This window comes from Miscanthus floridulus, chromosome 4 (genome assembly GCF_019320115.1).
Source record: "Miscanthus floridulus cultivar M001 chromosome 4, ASM1932011v1, whole genome shotgun sequence".
Classification (NCBI taxonomy): Eukaryota; Viridiplantae; Streptophyta; class Magnoliopsida; order Poales; family Poaceae; genus Miscanthus; species Miscanthus floridulus.
In genome coordinates, this window is record NC_089583.1 from 95,950,968 (window position 1) to 95,974,614 (window position 23,647).

A 23,647-nucleotide genomic window follows, 5' to 3' on the forward strand; every position below is an offset into this window, starting at 1 on the left:
CTTTCCCTTTTCATACTTTGTTAGGCGAGGAAGACGCCTCTCATCATCGCCGGGGCCACCCCTGACATTCTTGCAACGAGCCATAACTGACACTACAAAGAACTCAACTGACTAGCAAAGGACCACTACCGCTAGGCAAAGGACAACTGTTAGTGACTCCCCTTAGCACTGAGAATCACTGCCCAACTAACACTTACTGAGGCTTGGCCTCAATCCTTACTCATAGGCTTGGCCCCGAGTTTATCTATCACTACTCAACTGCCACTACCTCAATGCCCAACTCGCTGTACAAGATAGAATACAAAGTATACATAAGCAACACTATATTCTAGAGGTAAGTGAAGCCCTACTCGAAGCAAAGCATATAGGGTAAGAGAGTGAATGGCATGGTTGGCTACCTGACAACGACAGACCGATGACCAATCAGCACAAGAAAGAAGTCATGAGGGCTGACACGTCACCGCTTGGTTAGGACAACATCTGACCAAGGGACTCATGTAGGAGAGCACTGGAGGCCGAGAGGATAGCCCATGAGGTCGCCTGGGCCAAGAAAGCTGATGACAAGATCGGTTCTATGGCCTCTAGTGGTGGCGGTGCCGGTGGTGAGCACTACCCAAGTGAACATGGCGCAGCAGTGAGGCGAAGGTGGCATGAGCGTGGGGGAGCGGGTGGCCATGGTGGCGGTGCTATGCGTGGGTGCGTGGATGAGGCGACCAGAGCTAGTGATGATGCACAGTGGCCTAGAGTGCGTCATTGATGGCATGTCCATGGCGAAGTCATGGCATAGCGATGCGAGCGTGTGCACACGGGCATAGGTGGTCGTGGTGGTATGGGCGAGAGGTGGCCCAAGCCGGTGATGAGGTGGTGGACGATGGTGGTGCGACATAGAGGTTTGAGGGCGATGTGACATACGGATGAGGGAGACATCGGGCACAGGCGGTTGCCGAATGGATAAGAGGTGGTGCGGGCCCCATGTGACAGTTGAAGTTTTGAAATAGATCGCACGAGCACTGTTGTGACCGGACGCATAGATGAAAATGACCTAACGCTGTAGCCCCGGAGTCCGATCAAGTACAGAAAGGTACAGAAAGTCTCAAACTATGATCAGACGCGTTTGATTTCTCATGACCAGAAGCAAAGTTGAGTTCGATCAATCCTGTGATCCAACTCATGTTGATCGGACGTGGATTCAAGTTGTCACCAGACGCGTGTGGAACACTGTTCATCATCTGGTCTTTCTTTGGCAACTACATCTCCTCCTAATGTACTGACCAGATGTTGCAAAGGGTGAGTCCGGTCCCTGCATCTGATCTCTCTTTAGCTATAGTTTCTCCTCCTTTCTCCGCAACGCTTTCTCCCAATCAAGTCCCAACTTCGATAAGACCAAAATAAACACCAATTAGGACAGATATGAGTGACCTCTCTCAAACCCTCAAAATTTTCAAAATAATTTGCCTTCGGCTATAGTTCTTTCTAGAAAAATAGACAACAAGAGAGTCGAGGAGCAACATGTGGCAACTCAATAGGGTTTATAACCAATAGAAGCTTCAAATGCTCTCCCAATTTGTTAACGAACACAGCGGATACTCAAAAGATAACCGAAAAGAAATGACAAAGCAACACACATTCATATGCAATGCAATACTTGAAAAAAATCTAGTTGCTTGTCAAGTTTGATCCTAGGTTAAGCTTTTTCAGACGCTTTTTGGTGGTTATCTTAACCATGTTAGACAAGCCCTAAGTGTATTACTAAAAATTAAACATGTTTTATATTACAATGCAATGCAAGAGACAACACAAGCTCATTTTTTAGTGAAGTTACTTAGGTCAAGCACATTGAGCTCATTCCTCAACCGACAAAAAGTAGCCTCATCTAGCAGTTTTGTGAAGATATCCGCCAATTGATCCTCAATCCTTACACCTTATAGTGATATATCATTTTTAGCAATATGATCTCTAAGAAAGTGATGACGGATATCTATGTGCTTGGTGCGAGGGTGTTGAACCAGGTTATTAGAAGTTTTTACCACGCTCTCATTATCACATAAAAGAGGTACCTTTTCTAGAACTACATCATGGTTTAGAAGAGTTTGCTTCATGTAAAGGATTTGTGCGCAACAAGCACCCGCTGCAAATGTACTCCACCTCGACGGTGGATAAGGCCACACTATTTTGCTTCTTAGAGGTCCAAGACACTAGTGATCTACCAAGCAAATGGCACTCTCCGGATGTGCTTTTTCTATCAATTTTGCAACCGGCATAATCCAAATCGGAATAGCTAACTAGTTGGAATCTAGCTCATTTGGGATACCAAAGACCAATGCTTGGTGTGTGCTTAAGGTACGTAAGGATTCTTTTAACAGCAACCATGTTAGCCTCCTTAGGATTAGCTTAGAATCTAGCACACATACACACACTAAATATGATGTCGGCCTAAATGCGGTCAAGTATAACAAGCTACCAATCAAAGAACTATAGAGAGTTTGATCAACCGATTTACCTCCCTCTTCTAGGCCAAGATGTCCATTAGATGGCATTAGTGTCTTGATTGGCTTACATTCATCCATTTTAAACCTCTTGAGAAGATCCTTGGTATATTTTTCTTGAGAGATGAAAATCCCTTCTCTCATTTGCTTGACTTGAAAATCAAGAAAGAATGTAAGCTCTCCAATCATAGACATTTCGAACTCCTTTGACATCAATTCACCAAACTCTTTGCAATAGTCTTCATTTGATGAGCCAAATATGATATCATCAACATATACTTGACAAATAAAGATCTCTCCATCAAGCTTCTTGGTGAATAGTATAATGTCGACCTTCCCAAGGGTGAAGCCCTTCTCAATGAGAAAGTCCCGAAGGCACTCATACCAAACTCTTGAGGCTTGCCTTAGCCCATACAATGCCTTGGACAACCTATATACATGATTAGGATATCTAGGGTCTTCAAACCCAGGAGGTTGATCAACATAGACTAATTCATTTATGAAGCCATTTAAAAATGCACTTTTAACATCCATTTGATATAATTTCATTTCATGATAAGATGCATAGGCAAGAAGGATATGAATGGCTTCAAGTCTTGCAACCGGTGCAAAGGTCTCTCCAAAATACAACCCTTCAACTTAAGAGAACCCCTTTGCAACTAGCCTTGCCTTGTTCCTCACAATAATGCCTTGATCATCATGCTTGTTGCGGAACACCCACTTATTCTAATGACTCTTGCATCTTATGGTCGCTCTTCAAGTGTCCAAACTTCATTACGGGTGAAGTTGTTCAATTCTTCATGCATGGCATTTATTCAATTCGGATCTTAAAGAGCTTCTTCTACATTCTTAGGCTCAATGCAAGAAACAAACGAGTGATGTTCAATAAATGAAGCAAGTTTTTTAGAACGAGACATTACACCATTTGAAGGACTCCCTATGATGAGGTCTTATGGATGTGCTTGAAGTATAGGAGAGTTTCTTCTATCAACCACTTGAGGAGGAGGTTGTGGAGCATCAACATCTTGAGTTTGTGCCACCATTTGGTCATGAGAGACATGAGTATCTTTATTTTTTACTCTCTCATCTTTATCATCATTTTGTGGCACATTTGATGAAGAGAGTGGATCAATCACTTGAACATCATCTTCATCATCTTTGGGCTTGATGTCTCCAACTAGAATGTTCTTCATGGCCTCCCTTAATGGTTCATCACCTATATCATCAAGATTCTCATGTGCTTCTTGGAAGCCGTTAGATTCATCAAATTTCACATCATATGTCTCTTCAACCAAGCTAATGGCATGATTAAATACTTGATATGCTTTGGACTTTGATGAGTAACCAACAAGAAAACCAATATCACAACGTCTTTGGAACTTTCCTAGGTGTTGCCGCTTCTTGTAGATGTAGCATTTGCAACCAAACACCAGAATGAGATGTCCGACTTCTTCCCATTAAGCAACTCATAAGGGGTCTTGCCAAGAAACTTTTAGAGAAATAGGTGGTTGGATGCATAGCATGCGGTGTTGATGGCTTTCGCCCATAGATATTGCGGTGTATTATACTCATCAAGCATTGTTCTTGCAAGGGTGAATAGTCTCCGGTTCTTTCTCTCTACTACACCATTTTGTTGAGAAGTGTAGGTTGCAGAGACCTCATGCTTGATCCCAACTTCATCCCAATATGCTTCAATATTTGTGTTGTCAAATTTTTTCCCATTGTCACTTCTTATGTTTTTTAGCTTCACTTGAAATTCATTTTGTGCCCTCTTGGCAAACTTCTTAAAACATGCAGCCACTTTGATCTTGTCATGAAGGAAGAACACCTAAGTGTATCTAGAGTAGTCATCAACTATCATAAGACAATATAGGTTGCCTTCCAAACTCTTGTAAGTTGTTGGTCCAAAGAGATCCATGTGGAGAAGCTCTAGCACTCTTGTTGTTGAAATGTAAGCTTTGGTTAGATGAGTGTTTGCAACTTGCTTGCTGGCTTGACATGCACTACAAAGCTTATCTTTCTCAAATTTCACATCCTTCAAACCTCTCACCAATTCATTTTTCATTAACTTATTGAGTGAACTCATCCCAACATGTGCAAGTCTTCTATGCCAAAGCCACCCAAGTGATGTTTTGGTGAATAAGCATGTCTTCAAGTTTGCATATTTGGAGGTGAAATCCACTAGATATAGGTTGTTGTATCTAAATCCCTTGAATATAACTTGATCATCATCTTTCTTTGACACAACTACTTCCTTCTCGGTGAACAAACATTGAAAGCCAAGATCACATAATTGGCCAACGGATAGCAAGTTGAAGCTCAATGAAGCAACATATAGCACATTTGATATTGAGTGATCATTTGATATCACAACTTTGCCCAACCCTTGTACTTTGCCCTTTGAATTGTCACCAAATGTAATCCTTTCTTGACCATCTACTTCTTGATCTAGTGAGCTGAATATACGAGGATCACCGATCATATGTTGAGTGCAACCACTATCAATAACCCAATGACTTCCACCGGTCTTGTAGTTCACCTACACACACAAAAGATCAAGCTTGTTATTTAGGGACCCAAACTTGATGAGAGCCCTTGACTTTCTCAACTAGTGACTTAGCAACCTAAATTTGCTTAGGCCTATTCTTGTTGGGTGGACCTAAGAACATGACTTTCATCTTTTCTAAGCATGCAGTGAGCATTGAAGGCAAAGCGTCTAGCATGTTTGGGCAAAGGTTGTGGTGGTGGAGTTTCACACTCATGAGCAAAGTGACATTCCTATCCACACTCAAAGCATTTCTTTGGCTTAGGCTTTGACTTTGTATTGTTGTTGGTGTTGAGCTTCAGCTTTCTTCTCTTGATTTGCCAAGAACCCGATACCACTTCTATCCATCTTCATCATGGTGTTCATAAGTAGCTCACTTTGGAGATATTGGCCTCTTGTGAACTTGCTCAAATTGGTCTTGAGATGTTCTTTCTCCAACTAAAGTTTCTTGTTTTCTTCTCTAAGTTCATCATGATTCTTCTCTATCTTGAGTCTCTTGTTCTCTTCTCTAAGCATTTCATTCTCAAGAGCCATATCATGATCATTGTCAAGATTCTCTATCACAACTGTGTTTGTGGTTGATAGTTTTTCAAGATCCTTCTTGAGCTTTTCATTTTCATCCTTGAGCTTGACATAATCATCATAGTTGTCGAACTCAACCACCTTCTTGCCTTTGCTACTAGAACCTTGCTCGATGCTCTCAACAATCAAGTCATCACATGATGTAGCTATATCAATCTTAACAACATTATTAGTAGCATCATGCGGCTCATTTGACAATAACTCATGAGAAAGAACAAGATTATCATGGTTAATTATGAGATTGATGTACTCTTCTTTTAGCAAGTTGTAACTAGTGGTGAGCTCATTGTGTATCTCCTCAAGTTTGTCATGTTTTTCTCTAAGCTCCCTTTTAGAGGTTTTGAGCTCCTTGAGTTTGGATGACACAATTTTATTTTCTTCTCTAAGCTCATCACTAGCTTTTTCGGCTATATCATATTTTGCTAAGAGTGAGTCATTCTTAAGTTCTAGCTTCTCATTTTTTGCTCTTGTCTTTCTAATGATTTTAGTGTATTAGTTTAGTAATTTGACAAGATCATCATAAGAAGGTGACTCAAATTCTTCATCACTATCACTACCATTCTCATCATCACTAGCATTGTCATCACCACTACTATCATCATCATTTTGTACCTTTTGTTCACCCTTGGCCATGAGGCATAGATGTGTAGAGGATGATGATGGCGGTGTCGGTGGAGATAGTGTGGAACCAATCAGGAGAGCAACCACCTTCTCCTTCTCATTTTCACTTTCATCATCGGATGAGCCACTTGATGATTCGATGTCCGTGAGCCAATTACCAACAATATAGGCCTTTCCATTCTTCTTCTTGTGAAATTCTTTTTTCTTGCCATCCTTCTTCTTGTATGGCTTGTTCTTCTTTTTCTCATCATCATCATCACTTGAGTCATCTTTTTTACCCTTTTACTTCTTCTTGTACTTGTCTTTCTTGGGTTTGGGGCATTGATGAGCTAGATGACCAAGATCTCCACAATTATAGCAATCCATTTAGGAGATGGGCTTCCTTCTACTAGTAGTGAAAAAAATTTTCTTCTTGCCATCAAACTTGACACCATTCTTGTTTAGCTTCTTGAGCATCTTGGCGGTTCATCTCACCATAAGAGCAAGGCTTACATCATCAATCTCATCATCACTTGAGCTATCATGATCAACTTTTGCTTTGCCCCTCTTCTCTTGGCTAGCCTTGATTGCTAAATCTTTCTTCTTGGTGGAAGAAGAGACATCTTATGGAGTGATGTGCATGTATATCTCATGTGCATTGATCTTCTCCAATATTTGAGTTGGCATAGTGGTAGGAAGATCACCTTGATGAAGCACCGTCACAATATGCCCATACTTGTCAATGGGGAGGACACTCAAGATCTTTCTCACAACATCAGATGGTTGTATTTGAGTGAGTCCAAGCCCATTGACCCCCTCTATAAGAACATTCAAGTGTGAATACATTTCATTAGCACTTTTATTAGAAAGCATTTAAAATGAATTAAGCTTCTTCATCACAAGGTGATAGCATTCCTCACACTCACTCTTTGTTCCCTTATGGAGCACACAAATGTACGACCATAGTGAATGGGCGTCTTTATGGTTCTACACATGGTTAAAGACATCCTTGCAAAGGCCTCTAGAAAGGGTGTTTCTAGCCTTTGCATTCCACTTCTCAAAGTGAACCTCATCACTTTGAAGGTTGGTGGGATCCTTAGGTTTTGGGAAGCCTTGTGAGGCGCTCTAAGCACTCCAACATCTAAAGCCTCTAGGTGCGCCTCCATGCAAATTTTCTAATAAGGAAAATCATCTCCCTTAAAGAAGGGAGGGGTCCATCCCCATGGGGCATCTTGTTCTAGGCAGTTAAGCCTAATTTAAGGAGCACGAGGCTCTGATACCAATTGAAAGGATCAAGATACCTAAGAGGGGAGGTGAAGTGGGCTAATTCTAAAATTTCTTTCAATAATTAAGCCCTACACTTAGCCCATTTCACCCCCCTTGTGCCTAGAAGTGTTTCTATTGTTCTACCGCATAAAAATTTTGCACCCTAGGTTCCAATCCTACTCTATGATGGCAATTCTAAGAATGTAAAGTCATGAATTGAATTGCTCAAATATAAATGCTTAAAGTAAATAGAAGGAGAGGAACACGGTGATGTTTTTTTGAGGTATCGAAGAGTTACCACTCCCAACTAGTCCTCATTGGAGCACCAATGGAAGGGTGTAGCTCCCCCTTGATCTGCGCAAGGATCAAGTGCTCACAACAGCTGATTCTTTGACACTCGGTCATGGTGAATCACCCACAACCACTCACACCATGACTTGGGTCATCCACAAGCTCCGCCGAATGATCATCAAGCTTCCAATCACCACTGAGCCATCTAGGTGATGGCGATCACCAAGAGTAACAAGCACAAACTCTCACTTGACCAAGATAAGCCTAATGAGAAAGGTGGATGCACACTTGCTACTCCCTATGCACTAATGAGGTCCTTAATCTTGGATTATTAAATTTCAATCACCCCACTAGGCTCTTGCTCTCCCTTGCACTCCAAAGGTGTTTCTCAGTTGAACAAATGGGCAAGAGAGCTAAGTTGGACGAGTAGGAGAAGTATATATACCCCTACTTTAAAACATAACCGTTATTGTCCAACTCAACAGTTTTTTGGGTGACCAAACACATTGGTCGAAGTGACCGGATGCGTCCAGTCAGTAGCCAACGGCTACGTGGCGTCAGCCTATCAGGGAAGGCTGTTAGAGTGACCTAACACTAACCAGCATTCGATCAACATCCACAGGACGTGTCCGGTCAAGAATTTTGGTCTCTGGACCCTCTCTGATGTTGACCTAACGCTGCAAACTCCATGTCCGGTCATTTACTGTTCAGCATCCGGTCCTCCCTGATAGTGAGGCCCTACTGCTACAGATATGACTAGAGGCATGTCCGGTTCTAATCACTGTGCAGCATCCGATCGCTCCTCAGCTTCTGCTGTGTGTGTTGATCAATGACCAGACGCAGCACATATAAGTTCGGTCATCACTAAAACTACGCCCGATCAACATTTGACCCTCCATTCACTTCTAATTTAAAATCCTTTGTGAATAAGGTTGACTCCAATTGACCTTTGGGCTATTCCTGAGCTACCTAGTGCTAAGTTTGACAAGTGTGCACCACACCTAACCCATTAGACTCACCTAGGTCAAGCTACTAGTTCATACCCCCCTTAATAGTATGGTCAAATGAAAAACAAAGTCCTAAACTACTTTAAGTGTCTCTTCAACGCCAAATGACACTTAGAACTAGTTCGTCCTTAACCTTGTTTTTCATCATTTGAAAACCAAAATGATTTCCATTGATAGAGGCATGAAAACCATAATTGCCCAAACAATCATCATTACCATGACCTAACTCAAGTTGTCTCTGCAAAACACATGTTAGTCATAGTAATCTCGTGTCATAATTAATCACCGAAACCCAACTAGGGGCCTAGATGCTTTTAGAGGGGAATGGCCTTAAGTTCGGCTATAACTCTGTGAAATGAAGCACCGGCTGTCGAATGTGGTTGGAGTGATCCTTTCTGTGGAAAGTGATCTCAATCTCCGACCATTTCAGGAAAGTTGGGACGGCGTCACCTAGGGTGGCCTCATTGACCTTCCTATCCGTGAGCCTTTTCTGGTGTTTGGACTCATGTGCCACTGGCCCACCAATGATCATGAGGCACCTTTTGGGTCAAGATACGCAACCCTTTTATCGAAGGATATATAGGCGAGCTAGGCATCCGTTGGATTTCTCTATGATTGCACCGAGCGAGAGCAGGAGTTAAGGCGAGGTCACACCTCCCATGATCTTAGTGGAGCACACTTCTCCTAGAAATGGCGTTGGAAGTTGGATGGAGAAAATTGACTGCACCATGCGGCTCATCGATCTGAAGGGTCTCGTCCACCCGGTCGCCCACCGCCGGAGTAGAATAAAAATAGAAATGTGAGTACCACAACGACATTAGCCAACATTTCGTTAAAAAAGTAGTAAATCTTTATTCATAAGTCTAGTAGGTTACATAATACATTCGAAAGGTGTACAATAACAAAGATGTGTATCGAAGACTACTGGATGTACAATAACAAAGACCTATCGAGTACATAAAACAACCTATACTCGACTGCAACGTCGCAAAACTTCCACTAACATCACCTAAGAAGGGGCATGGAGCGAAGTTTGAAACGACAGAGTTGTAGTCGTAGGCTACTTCGATGAAGAGAGTTGACATGACACCCACCTTGCAAAGCTTCCACTTGCATCCCCCGTGTAGGCAAGGGTTGCAGCAGAAAGCACAAGGAGACCTACCCGCATGTCCGACTCCTCCACACAAACGGAAGAGAGGATCACCCCCGGACATACCAAAGGCGGCGATCCTCCCTATATCTTCGCAAAACTTCCACTAGCACCGAGGATAGACAAGTGTTGACATTTCTTAGCGTTGCTACTAAGAACAGAGTTTTAAATCTAGTCCCCAACGACAGCAACAGAAATGTTTGTTGGTATTTATTAACTTGTCATTTGTTTTAATAGCCACCTATTATAAACCTATATCTCCTAACATTACTTTAATAGGTTGTCAACCCTAGTGATGATGTCAAAGATGCTTGTTGGTACTACATAGCATTACTACTAGAATAATGCTAAGTAGTTCTTTATTAATATATATGATTAGGAAGAATATATAAATATATGAATGAAAAGGGTCTGCAAGCGCATAAATAATTATACCATTGTAGCACTTCACCCGGGAGTATTTCATGTATCATTATTTATATTTTTACCATAGGGAAGGTCTGGCACGGACGTGTATTGATAACTTATACTATTGATGGAAAAATAAACCATAACTAATGTTCTACTCATAATAGGGATAAGTCATAGGATAAGATATATGATAAGTATTGATCAATGATAATAACAAATCGCTCAGAGTACTCCTTTCTATGGCATTAGCATGGTCAGGTAGAATATTAGAGGAATAATTCCTAAGTCATTCTTAATTACAAGTTAAAGCATACATTGATTAGTGCAATTATACCTAGTAGTCATTGCTGAGATCATCTTTAAATCTACACATAAGGGATATTACTAAGGAAAATTAAGAACAGAGCTTGTTCTTCCTTCGTAACCGGACCCTACGAGCGCCTATATTCGGGGAGTGGACTACAAAGGACTCAACGAGAGTGTCACATCCGCGATCTACCACATGACCCAAAATATAGGGTGTATCCGTAGGTAAACAATGTATAAGCACCACGCTTACACAATATCGACCACTCACCCATGGTTCCTTAGAGTGAGCGCTATACGAACTTATGCATGAACATGATGATAATCCAACTATACTAAGCATATAATCAAAGTAGATGATGAATATTATAATGAAGAACATAAATAAAATGAATACTAATATTTTCATAACAATTGTATCTAGCATAAAAATAATGGGGGTACAAAAGAGAGGTGGTACAAAGATTATACCAAACCACGCTCTTGACAATATCGGGAATCCAAGCGAAGCCTGCTTACCTCCCTCTAGATCTAGCCTAACTAGCTATATCCTAGAATATGGTGGAGCTCTAAGGATGATTAGGGTTTCTATCTTCTCAATTGACTTGATGACTGGAGTTATGATGGCTAGGGGTGGTAGGGGCTGATATATATAGCCTAGAGCGTCCAACATGAGCCCTTGGATTAAACTGACTTAAAGGACGACATAGATGCAACCTAGGAGGCGGTGGAGAACCGACATTCGAAGGAGGGGCTGACATGTGGGCATAGGAAGTTGGGCGGCCTATAGGTGGGGCCGGGCAGCCTCTACCTCTCTGCCTCAGCGCGGAGTCCTCTTGATTCTTTAAGTCTTCTGGTGTCTGTTTTGCTGTAGATAAGCGCGATTAAATCTGACATATAGGTCCACCTTGACGGTTTTTTGAATAAACCCTGCAGAAAATACAGATTCACCAAAACTAATAGAATTTGTTAGTTTAAACCCCTAAACCTTCATTAGTGATTATATTTATGCCCTTATGCATATTATATTGACGGTTTATAATGGTTGTTAACTACCATCAACAACAAGCAGCCTTGCATTGCTGCACCCCAACGCGGAAGAAAGCTAATCTTCAAGGCCTTATCCCATCGCCTGTGCTGCCGTCGGAGAAGTTGAAGAACAAGCACCATGGTGATGAAGATGGATGATAGGCTCAAAAGCCTCCTTTCACTAAAACTAAAGGCGGTTCTTGGAGAAAGAAGGTGTGTGGAATGAGCACAGCTGATGGCAAACTGGCTTACCTTGGCTTAAATAGCCCCACCTCAAGACACACACGAGGAAGGCAACAGTCAAGGTTCGTGACATCTGTGGCTACCCACGCGATTCATGGGCGACAGAGCGGTGAACACGATGCGGTTCAGATTCCCTGGCACATTTGATTCCCTATCACATTTCATCCTCATCTAAAACTAGACTTAATGACAACATGTACTCAAGCATATGATATGACACAAGCAGGAAAGGCAATAGTCAAGGTCCGTGACATCTACGGCCACTCACATGAGTGGGGTGATGTCACACTAACACTGAATCACCGTATGAAACAGTGAGGGGAGCTGTAACACCACCATAACATACTGTTCGTGCCAGAGAAATAAACCAATTTGGAAACACAACAAATTAATTAAGATGGTACGCTAGTTTAGTTGCAATAATGACAACATCCATCCTAGATGAAATTAACATGGTCATAGACAATCAAACAACATTGGTCCATTTGAACATGTCATGACACAAAGATACATCAAATGGAGCTTTATTCACTACTACGCTAATGGCTCCAAGAAAAGGAACAAGGGAACATAAGGAAGAAAGTAAGGTCTGCTCATGAACCGTGCTAGGACTTTACGTCTACCACAGCTACGATCGACACTGGCAGGGATGACATGAACTTTTCTTCGGTCCATGTCATACGCGATGATTGTTCTTTCTGCCCCAACAAAGAAAATTAAATACCATTCTGGGTGAACTATAATCACTGTGTAGGCTGAATCATAATCCATGTAACTAAATTTAATATTAGTCTTTCCAAACACCTTTAGTGTGCTGACAATATGCTTCAATGTTCATTTATTAGTAGCATAGTCTTCGATGATCCAGACTGAAAGCTGAGACATATTATGACCACTAACACCACCAACAATACATACACACAAGTGACCCTGAGCTTGATGGATGTAGGATAGAGTACCACAAGGTCTAGGAATTTTTCTCCATGTCTTTTCCTCCATATCCACAACAAGTATCAGAGAGTACCCCATAATGCATAGACAACCATTAAGAAACACACTTGCTAACCTTGAACGTATCACATCATCAATGTCCTGGCCCCATTCAGATTCCTGATAGATCCATGCTGCAGTTTGAGATGAGTAGATCTCCACACCTAGGCACTCAACGTCCTCCTCCTCCACAAATTCAATCACATGGAAGTACGAGGAGGCTATCGGATCGAACCCCAATCGAGCCTGACCAACAGCATGGATGCAAGGCGGCAGTACCCGCAAATTCTTGGTTGTTGGATTACAGATGACATAGCAGGATCCAGCAGCCTCAACGCACAAGCATAGAACGAGGCCATTGCAGCAATCTAAGACAGCTACTTTGTCAATGGGGAAGGGCAAGAAGGACAAGTCGGGGCATTCACTGGTGATGCTGGTGAAGTTTTTCTCGCCTTTCTCGCCGTCATAGAAGAAGTCGGCCATAGTCTAGGGTAGCACCTTACGGTTGTTGGAGATGAGGCGGTTCTAGGAGCGATAGACACATTTGTAGCACAGCAAGGAGCGGACGGGGAGGCGGCAAAGGATCTATAGAAAAAGATCCTTTGTGAGGTTGGTCAGTGCGTTCCTGTTGTTGGGCACCACCTCCATTTCAAAAGAGCCTGCGATCGTTATTATGCAGTAGGATAAGAGCTTCCTTAGTAATGAGATCACTAAAGAGGAAAATAATCTGACAAAGATCCATCAGTGCAGTGCGAAAGCATTACCCTTGCCTTTGGATCTGGTGGCAGCACGGCACGAGGCATGCAATGGTTCACACAAATTGCGAGAGGAACAATGCACCAGACGTGCAATGGTTCACATAAACTAGGAGAGAGGAACAATGCGCCAACCTTGTTGGGCCGTATCTGGACGGTGGGCTCTGTACCGGCCGTCATCGCCTTGGGCGGTGTTGTCTTGTCCGTGCAGCGTGACACATGGGTGGTATTTGACCGGACTGAGGTGACCGCTGTCCCCTCAGTCCTTGCGGGGTCAGTGTGGCATGCCTACTCTTGTCAGAGCGGGCAGGTTTGGCTGGGCGTGACCTCTCCCCGTTCTTCCCGGGGGTCGGGACGACGGAGAGGTCGTGAGTCTCTTGCACGTCGTGCGGCTAAGACAGAAGGGGGGGTCGTGGCCAACCCTGGCCTTGGCGTCATGCCTGTTCTGCCTGGCTCAGTTGGGCCTCGGTCGCTCGGGCCTTCGCTAGCTGATGCGTCGTAGGGCGCTCGGCCTGCTAGTTAATCGATGCCTTGAGATACCCGGGGATTATAACCATGACACTACTAATTTAGAATAACTAACTTAATGACGCTTTCATGATGTGTGTCATCATATCTACCATCATATACACATATACATAAAACAAAAGTGATTAGCATATTAATTTTCAATTCGAACACAATAGCCAAACATAGGTTTCAACTAATAAGCACGCCAAATACACATGGAGGTGCGATACAAGAGGAAAAATGAATAGGGATGGGGAAACATATATAGAATAACCGGTAAGTAAAGTCTATTAGAGCAATATAGAAAAGAATGCCTACATGGTATATATGAGTACTGAGTGTTGTAGAAGAGTGGTACCAAATAAATGTTAGGTTTGGTCTCATAACATTAATGTCTCTTTGATCTATTAGCCCGTGTACTGTGTGCAAGTATGGACTATGGTCTATGGATTGATGGACGAGTACCTGAAATGCACCAACAACTCCCCGAGATAAAAAGAGCCAGGCACTAAGCAAAAGAGTAGCTAGCCAGGGGTCCCTGTGGTGGATCAGCAGCATCTTGCGGGGTAAACTAGATTATCTGTTGCCAGCGTCTATCCACGGCAGGAAGGAATAGCAAGAAAAATGGAGACACCAGATAACCAAAAACTAACATGCTGACACCCCCGTAGCCCCCGCCATCACCATCACCTAGAACTGGCTGCGACCAGGGCTGGCCAGAGATCACCGGACGAAATTGAAAAGAGGATGCACTGAAGCGCAGATGTGCAATGCCGACATGGCAAACGTAATCTCTTTATATCCAGGCGAAAAAAGTGCCTTCCAAATCTTTCTGCTTTTCGTTTGGTCCATGCATATGCACACTCTTTTTTTTAGGAGTTGTACAGGAGGAGGGAGATGTGAGTTTGGAAGGTCAAGTAGTGCCTAAGAAGGATACATTTCGGTATCTGAGATCGATGCTACAGAGGGATGGAGATATTGACGTGGACGTTATCCATAGAATCAAAGCAGGGTGGATCAAGTGACGACAAGCTTCTGGCATTCTCTGTGACAAGAGGATACCACAAAAGCTAAAACGCAAGTTCTATAGAACGGCGATTAGACCGGCTATGTTGTATGGAGCAAAATAGTTGGCCTACAAAGATTCGACATGTTCAACAACTGAGTATTGCAGAAATGCGTATGTTGCGATGGATTTGCGGTCACATAAGAATGGACCGAGTTCGGAACGATGATATACGTGATCGCATAGAGGTAGCATCGATTGAAGAAAAGCTTGTCCAACATCGGTTGAGGTGGTTTGGCCATGTCCAAAGGAGATCTCCAGAGGCACCAGTGCATTGTGGAGTCCTAAGCCAAACTAATAATATAAGGAGAGGTAAAGGAAGACCGAAATTGATATGTGGGGGAGACAATAAAAAGATATTTGAAAGCTTGGAATATACTTATAGATTTATTTTGAATAGGAGTGCTTGAAAAGCAGCTATTGAAGTGTCTGAACCATGACTTGGAGCTCTTGATGAGTTTAACTCTAGACTACCCTAAGTCCCTAACTTACTTGAAAGACTAGGTTGTCATCGTCGTTGTCTTTCTTTTTCTTTTTTTTTCCAAGGATGCACACCCACACTTTGATTTGTTTAATTAGTACACAACTTGACTTGGTTTATCGCTTTGCTTGATGACATGGCATCGATATATGACGCATCGATCGTCGTCGTCTCGATCGTATACTGTCATCATCTCACCAGAAGCTGCATTCTACTCTACCAGATGACGCGCAAAAGCCTGTAATAATTCATCTAGAAATTGAATGGCCAATCGCGCTTTCTGCTGTTCTTTATACCAAAAATTACCTGGTGCTCTGCTCGAAGAAGCGTATTTGCCTTGCCGTTGCCGCAGTCATGTGAAGATCGCGTGGACTCCACATCAGCAGCGCCGGGGCATTGACTTGAGAGGTGAGATACGTTAAAAGCTTAAAGGCACAGGTGAAACGGTGGTAGGGCAAGAACCTGTGCTGGCGATAAGATAGCAGTGATCCTCTTTTCAGCGCCCTCTTTTTGACGTGATCTGATCCGTTGATACTTTCCCCATGCAATGCGCCCAAGAACACAGGAGGAGCATATCTGTCTAGCTACATGCAGCATCGTTAGCAGCAGCATGGGCAACTATTTGCAGGTCAAACGAATCTGCCGCATTTCTGACTTCTCCTCCTCGACAAGCAAAGGATTTCCCAGTGCTTAGTCCGTAGTGACAGGTTCTGAGGGGACATAAAACGAGCCATATGCAGAGAAGATAGAAGATTGGGGTATGCAAAGTTGGGACCTGCTTCTTGCCAATTTGCCATGGTGGACGCCTGACTGGACTTTAGCAATGCCAATGCAGTTCGAGAACAGTGGAGACTGACACACGAGATGTCTCCTTTCCCCCATTTCCTCTTTTCCTTTTCGATTTTTCGTTCTCCCTTTTGTGTGACAGAAGAGAGACGAAGCCGGAAAAAAGGTCCACGGAGATAGTATTAGTGCCTAATCTCTTATCCGATATGTAGATCATCTTGGGCGCTTTACACGGCAGCAAATTGTGTGCCGAGGTTGGTGTGCCCGTGTGCTTCCTTTTGCTTCCACCTGAAGACAAAGGAAATGCTGTAGTGTACACCGGAGGCCCAGGGCCAGGGGTTAAAAAAGACAGACAAAACGAGGATTCACTAAGCACAGCAGGCAAGTCAATTCTTACTTGTGTCATCTGCTGGCTGCTGGACACGGAAATGTTCTTACGAAACTGAGAAAATGAACAATGTTCAGCTTAGCATTCTTGGCCATGCCTGAATGGTATTCTTGCGCTTTTCGGCAGGCAGGCAGGCAATTGGTTCACCACTATTAGGGATTTATGCCAATGATCTTTGAAAAGAAAAGGGATTTAGGCCAGCATCCAAAGCATAACTTGAAATTTCCGTAAAGCCTAGATTCCAGCTTGACTTATTGATGAGTAAATGCTAGAGTGACGTCTGAATTCCAAACTGGGCATCGAGAAGCAGCAGTCGAAAAAGGAAGATGATTTCTGGCATTCCAAACTGGGCCTCAGGATTGTACATTTGTAATTGTAAACCGTAGAAATCTGTGAACTGAAGTCGGTCGCGAGTCGCAACCATCCTGTGTGTGCGCGCGCGCAAGGTGAAGGTGGGAACACATCCTTCTCACGCGAAAAGGTACGTACCCTGCTGAAATATCTGGAACGAACGAGCTTTTCATGTTACTGAGCTGCCACACACGGTGGAAACAGCAGCAGCAAGAAAACAACACGCGGTACGGTGGAAAGAGCTAGCTCCCGGGCGTAGCTGTCGCTGGAGCAATCGCGCAGCTAGCGTTACTGCTGCTCTGGAAACCAGTAGTCCGGCGGCCGGGACGCACGAACGACGTTCAACGAATCTTGGAGACTGCTGTTCCAGAAAAGCACGCAGCATCCAGCACCGATCCAACGTTGCACGACCACGACGTACGCCACGTCGCCACGGGTGCTCTCTGTCACATGTTCGTACGTGTACGTCCCGAAAACGATGCTCGCTCGCTGGTGCTACCATGCCCTCCTGCAGCCGACACTCCACCCAAACCACGTATACTCATCCACAGCAGGCAGTCGTGCAGAACTGGTGCTCTGACGCCGATCGGAAGTTCAGAGATCAGGCTCCTGAGCAAAGCCGGAACAAGGCGCCTGCTCAGACGGAGGCTTTGGCGTCACTGGCGCACTTCGCAAATGGGGCGTGCCGGGCCGAATTCGCCATGGGATGGGCGTTGCTCCCGCGCGACAAGCCGACAAGGCAACGGCAGGGCGAAAGCAGGTGAGCCGCGAGCGCCACGACGGAACAGCAGACGCCAGACGAGGCCCGCGGGGTGAGGTCACCGCGCCGAACACGAGCATTCACGCACGCGCCTGTCCACCGACGACAGACGGACGGACGGACGGACGGAGGAGGACTCGTCGCTCGTCAGTATTGCGCTGAGAAAACGAAGGCTCGTTGGGGACGTCCAGACGAATCTGTGTGTGAGTGCCCCCCACGGAAACGAACCATCGTGGGATCGTCTTCTGCCTGCTGAAGTACGATTCGTCTTCTCGTCTGCTATGCTGCTTCGTTTGTATGGTTCTCCTATCTACCACGTTACAGGCATGACACTCCTAACAAGTCATCAGTCCCCCCCCCCCCCCCCCCCCCCCCCCCCCACACCCCCCTACCCCCTATAAAAAATAATTTTTTGAAAAAAAATTATAAAAAAATAAAATAAAACAAAATCGTTAGCTTAAAAAAACGGCCTGCGAGGCCTCCGATGCGTGCATCATATTATTATATTGCTCGCCCATGAGGACCGTCAAAAGGAGCTCGTAGTGCCGTGGGCCGATGACGTCATCGTGATCTATAAATGCCTAGGTGTGCGATGGGGGTGAGCCTACACAAGTGCACGAGCTAACCAACCCTGCCCTACCACTAGGGCCGATTCCACTCTGCACGACCTCGTGCTGGTGGTAGTGGCCCACTTCCTTCTTCCTCCAGCTTCGCCTCCCTAACCACCGCTGCTTACCCCATATAGTTAGCTGCAACTGCCATTTCAAGAACTTCTCGGTCACCCTTGCCATAATTGGTCAGCCTCATATTCCTGGTTTTTGACACATACATACAATTAATACATCTATTGTTGGTGCAAATTGGGTTCGAGTTCGGCGATGGCTTCTTTGACGATGAGTTCGGCGGCTTCAGCTATTATTAGTCTGTCATTCGTGATTCTATCATTCTTTCAAGGTACTGTAGTTGACAATGGTGGATTGATCTTTCTTGTTGAGTTTTGAGTCGTATCGTATCGATCGATGGTTTATCGGACGCATGGTTTGCGCATGCATGCATAATTGCATATGCAGGGGCGGTGGGCGGGACGACGTTCACGTTCACCAACCGGTGCGGCGGCACGGTGTGGCCGGGGGTGCTGGCCAACTCCGGGAGCTCGCCGCTCCAGACGACGGGGTTCGAGCTGGGGCCCGGCGAGACGCGGTCGCTGACGGCGCCGTCGGGGTGGTCGGGCCGGTTCTGGGCGCGCACGGGGTGCGCGTTCGACGCCGCGTCGGGCAAGGGCGCGTGCGCCACGGGGGACTGCGGGTCGGGCGAGGTGGAGTGCCGCGGCAGGGGCGCGGCCCCGCCGACGACGCTGGCGGAGTTCACGCTGGGCGGCGGCGGCAGCAAGGACTACTACGACGTGAGCCTGGTGGACGGCTACAACCTGCCCATGGTGGTGGAGGCGGCGGCGCCGGGCTGCCCCGTCACGGGCTGCCTGGTGGACCTCAACGAGCGGTGCCCCGCGGAGCTGCGCGCCGGCGGCGAGCAGGCGCAGGCCTGCCGCAGCGCGTGCGAGGCGTTCGGCACGCCCGAGTACTGCTGCAGCGGGCAGTTCGGCAACCCGGACACGTGCCGCCCCTCGGTGTACTCGCAGATGTTCAAGGCGGCGTGCCCGCGCTCCTACAGCTACGCCTACGACGACGCCACCTCCACCTTCACCTGCACCGGCACCGACTACTCCATCACCTTCTGCCCGCCTCGCTCCGGCACGCCCAACAGGTACCCTTCTTTGCGTGTGCACCGACTCCAATCCTTTTGGTTTTGGTTTTGGTTTCAGTTTCGCTGCACAACGAAACCTTTCCAGCCAAATGCCAGCAGCCAAGTTCCAGCTGGAAATTCAAATACTTGACGCAACAACAGTTTTGACTTTTGAGGGGAGTTTTGTTTTGCAATGGGGATATATATGGCGTGCGTGGCACAAGCTCATAGTAGCTGACACAGTGTGACACTGACACTGACGGACATAATGGCCGGAGAATATGATACGAGCATCTCCCGGATTGCTTAGAAAAATACATTTTTGGCAAAAGAAAAAAAAAAGCTTGGAATCTCAGTCACTGCTGACTGATCTGTTTTTTGTTTATGAGAATGCTACTCTAGTAGACATGATTGAACTGAATCGTTCTGATCAGAGCCATGTTGTGGCCCGACATTTCTGTGCTGTGCAGTCAGAAGGCGACCAAGGATCCCTTGCCGACGCCCGAGGACGTGCAGCTCGAGGGCGACTCGTGGCTGGCCAGCCTGGCCACCGGCGAGATGGACGCCGCGACGTCGACAGCGGCGGCGTCGTTGCTCCTCCAGGCCGCATTAGCAGCGGCCGCAGTCATTGTCTTGCTTGTTGTATGACCGGATTGCGTGGCAAGACGGCGGCTCTTTGATCGGCAGCAGGAGCGGCCGGAGTTGTTGCTTTCGGATTTAAAAACACGATTGATTATTGGAGCAGCTAGGATGAGGACGGCGAAGCATAGGCAAGGTGGCCTTTTGCATGCCTTGTGGTTAGAGAGGTTGTTTGTTGGCAAGGTGGCCGTTATTAAAGCTAGCGGGACTGTTCGGCTAGTATTAAAGCTAACTGATAAGTTGACTGAAGTTGTTTTGTTGTGAGAGAAAAATACTATAGATTCTAGCTGATAACCCGGCTGATAAGTTCAAGCGAATAGACCCTATGCTTCTAGCGCTAGAGATGCAAGCGGCTAGCCCATGAAATTCCGCATATAGATTTAATTTTGTGTGTTGCCATGAACAACCCATAAATTTAACCCTATATAATATGCGGCCGGGTCCGTGAGCTGGTCCACTTACATCCCTATCTAGTGCTAGTGTGCTAGCGTCGGTCAACAAGCACGGTCTGCATTCATTTATTTTCCTCTCAATCAGTCTCAGCAAAACATGTCACTCCAGTTCCTTTTTGTGTATACATTGTTTCTTTACTTCTGTTTTTTAATATTTCTTGTCACACGCAGTATGCTAAGTAAAGAGCTATAGTAGTAAATATTCAGCACGTTCTATCGTCATGATGACCTTCCTGAAAGTTTTGAGATATATGAACGAGGGCAACTCCTTTGGACATTCCTTGGCATTTGTTTGGCTCACTTCTTATGCTTTACTTCCAATACCAAGAGTGAGGTATCACCGTATCAGTGACAGCCAGCATTTTCATGTTTTCAAACACAGAATCTCTTTAAAAAGGAGTGAGACTTGATCGATAATGTTATTAGGGTGATCACCACAATTCATTAGATATATATGGGGAGTCAGCAGAAAAGAAAACGGCCGCAGATCTTAATTTTAGAAGATTCGAATGGCCCACAGACACATGGCATCGGAAGCGGAAAAAAAAAACTTTTTTTTTAGGGAAGCGGAAAAAAAAAACTGGAGACGATCCCCAAGCTCAGGCCGGGCCCATCTCACGCTCGTCGCCGCAGCCCACCGTCGGCCCAATGGACCGCACGACATCCGCGCTTCGTCTCCGGCTACATACCACGAACAGCGAAGAGGAAAGGACAAACGAGAGGAGTCTTTAAGTTTCAAAAAGAAAAAAAAGTCTCAACCTTGAGCTATTGTATTATTTGGGTTCCTAAACTTTTAAAATGGTTGTCTAGGTCCCTAAACTCTGCTCGGGTGTCGAAATAGTCCAAATGGGTCTGGATAGAACTAACGGTTCGCTAGCATGTGAGGCCCACATGTAACTCTGGCCCCGTTCGGCTTATCTTAAATCCGATTTGTTCACTTCTTTTTTTAGCGAGTGTTTTCCTCTCGCACCCATTTAGTCACAACAGTGTTTTTTAGCCACTTTCGGCGTAGATTCGGCGAGCCGAAGTAGACAGCGCGCTGCGGCGGTGGCCTTCGCGCGGAGGGCTCCTCGTTGCGCGCCGCGCGTCCAAGACAGCCCCGCGCGGCTCTCTCTGCGTGCCGCAGCTGCAGCTCCCTTTTGCGTGAAGCCTGCCGGCCTCGCGAGCCTCGTCGCGCGCGCTCCCGATTCGCGTGGCCCGAGCTAGCCGTCAGCGCCAGTCGCCCGCGCCACCCCGCGCGGCCCCGCCGTGTCCGTGCGGCCCAGCGACACACGGATAAGATGGGGCAGCCACCGCTCGAGCACAGAGACAACTGCTGGCCTGCGCGAATGGCGGCGGCCGGGCGGACCACGATGACACTCGCTATGCGACGTACGACATCCGGCGCGCGCAAGGCGGCTGTCCGGCACGTCGTCTTCGTCATCAGCAGTGTTAGGATACCGTGTTGAGGTGCTGGAGTTCTCAGCGAGCCGTAAGACTTGGAGCTGAGGCCGCGAGTGGGCAGTAGGCTGCTGACTAGTGGTGCTCGGGAGGAGAGAGAGGGGAGTGAGATGGAAAACTGACAGGTGGCCCCCCTAACCTATGGGTACGGGTCTAACCGTTGGGACTATTTGACACCAAAACAGAGCCGAAGGACCTAAATGATCGTTTGAGAGTTTGGAAGAGTCGGGATGGACCACGTGGCAGAGCGGCGGCGGAGACGAATCTGCGAGCTGCGCTGGTGAGAGCCGCGTCAGCACTCTCTCGATCGCGTGCGATTCGACTCTTATTACCCCGCTTAAGTTGTTGGAGACCAGGCCAGCATGGAGGGCACGTTAAGCGTAAGCAGGCCACCAGGCCTAGTCGGAGGCAGCCAGAGGCCTTGGTCGGCGGCGGCACGACGGGGTCGGGGAGGGGCCGCCGCCGGCGTGCGTGGACGGAGGAGGAGCTCGCCCGGTACGCGGTGGAGCGCCGCCGCCAGTACATGTTCTCCCTGCTCACCACCATCTTGATGCCAATCATGACCCTGGTCTTGTTCATCGCCCCCTTCCTCGTCACCTCCTGGGACCGGGATGTCCGCATCACCTGGTGGTTCGGTGCGTTATTTGGAGTCTACGTCTCCTTTGTCTGGATCCGCTCCCATGACAGAGACTACGGCTACCACCCCGAGATCGTTACCGTGCCCCACACCCAATCCGCCGCCGATGAGGACTATGTTATTTAGGCTTTTTGATAATTAGGACTATGTTATTTAGTCAATAGGACAAAACGATAGGTTGATAGCTCGTTGCCAAGGCTTTTTTTAATTAAAAAAATCAGTAGTATGGTAGTACTTCCTTTTTTTTTAAAAAGATCCAGTTCACAACTTAATACAAAAGTTATTTACTCACTAAATTATTTGCACCTGCTAGGGGTCTCAGGACCCACCCTCCAGCACTAGCCCACAAGGAGCAATCATCTCTGATCACTGCAACCACCTGCATCGGCGAGCATCTGGAGCTCGTAAAAACCGCGGCGTTTTCCAAATGCAACATAATGTCAAATTAGAAGCAATGCTGCCACTGAGTTGGATATTGTAGGCGGACTTAGCAGTGTATTTTCCGGAGCTCTCCAGCATCCACCAAATTTGGTCTTCCTCTGTAGCACGGTAGACACAATAGCTAGCCAGCAAGCCGTTCTCATTAACTAAGCTGAAATGAAAGCGTGGTACACCTGCCATCAGGCCATACCCCACAAATTCCCAGTGCTGCGTTCTGGGAGCACACCAGCCAAACACTATCCTCCTGCTGAAATAACAAGCACGACTCATTAACAAATCTAGCTGAACCGGTTGA

At 46.1% G+C, this 23,647-nt stretch overlaps 1 protein-coding gene across 1 annotated transcript; it reads left to right on the forward strand.

Moving 5' to 3' along the window:
• Positions 1-18,628: 18,628 nt before the first annotated feature.
• On the forward strand, positions 18,629-20,935 carry LOC136552203 (thaumatin-like protein 1). Its single transcript, XM_066543739.1, has 3 exons — positions 18,629-18,957; positions 19,074-19,764; positions 20,214-20,935. The coding sequence occupies exons 1-3, from the start codon at positions 18,882-18,884 to the stop codon at positions 20,389-20,391; spliced, it is 945 nt and encodes a 314-aa protein (XP_066399836.1). The 5' UTR covers positions 18,629-18,881; the 3' UTR covers positions 20,392-20,935.
• The last annotated feature ends 2,712 nt before the right edge of the window (positions 20,936-23,647 follow it).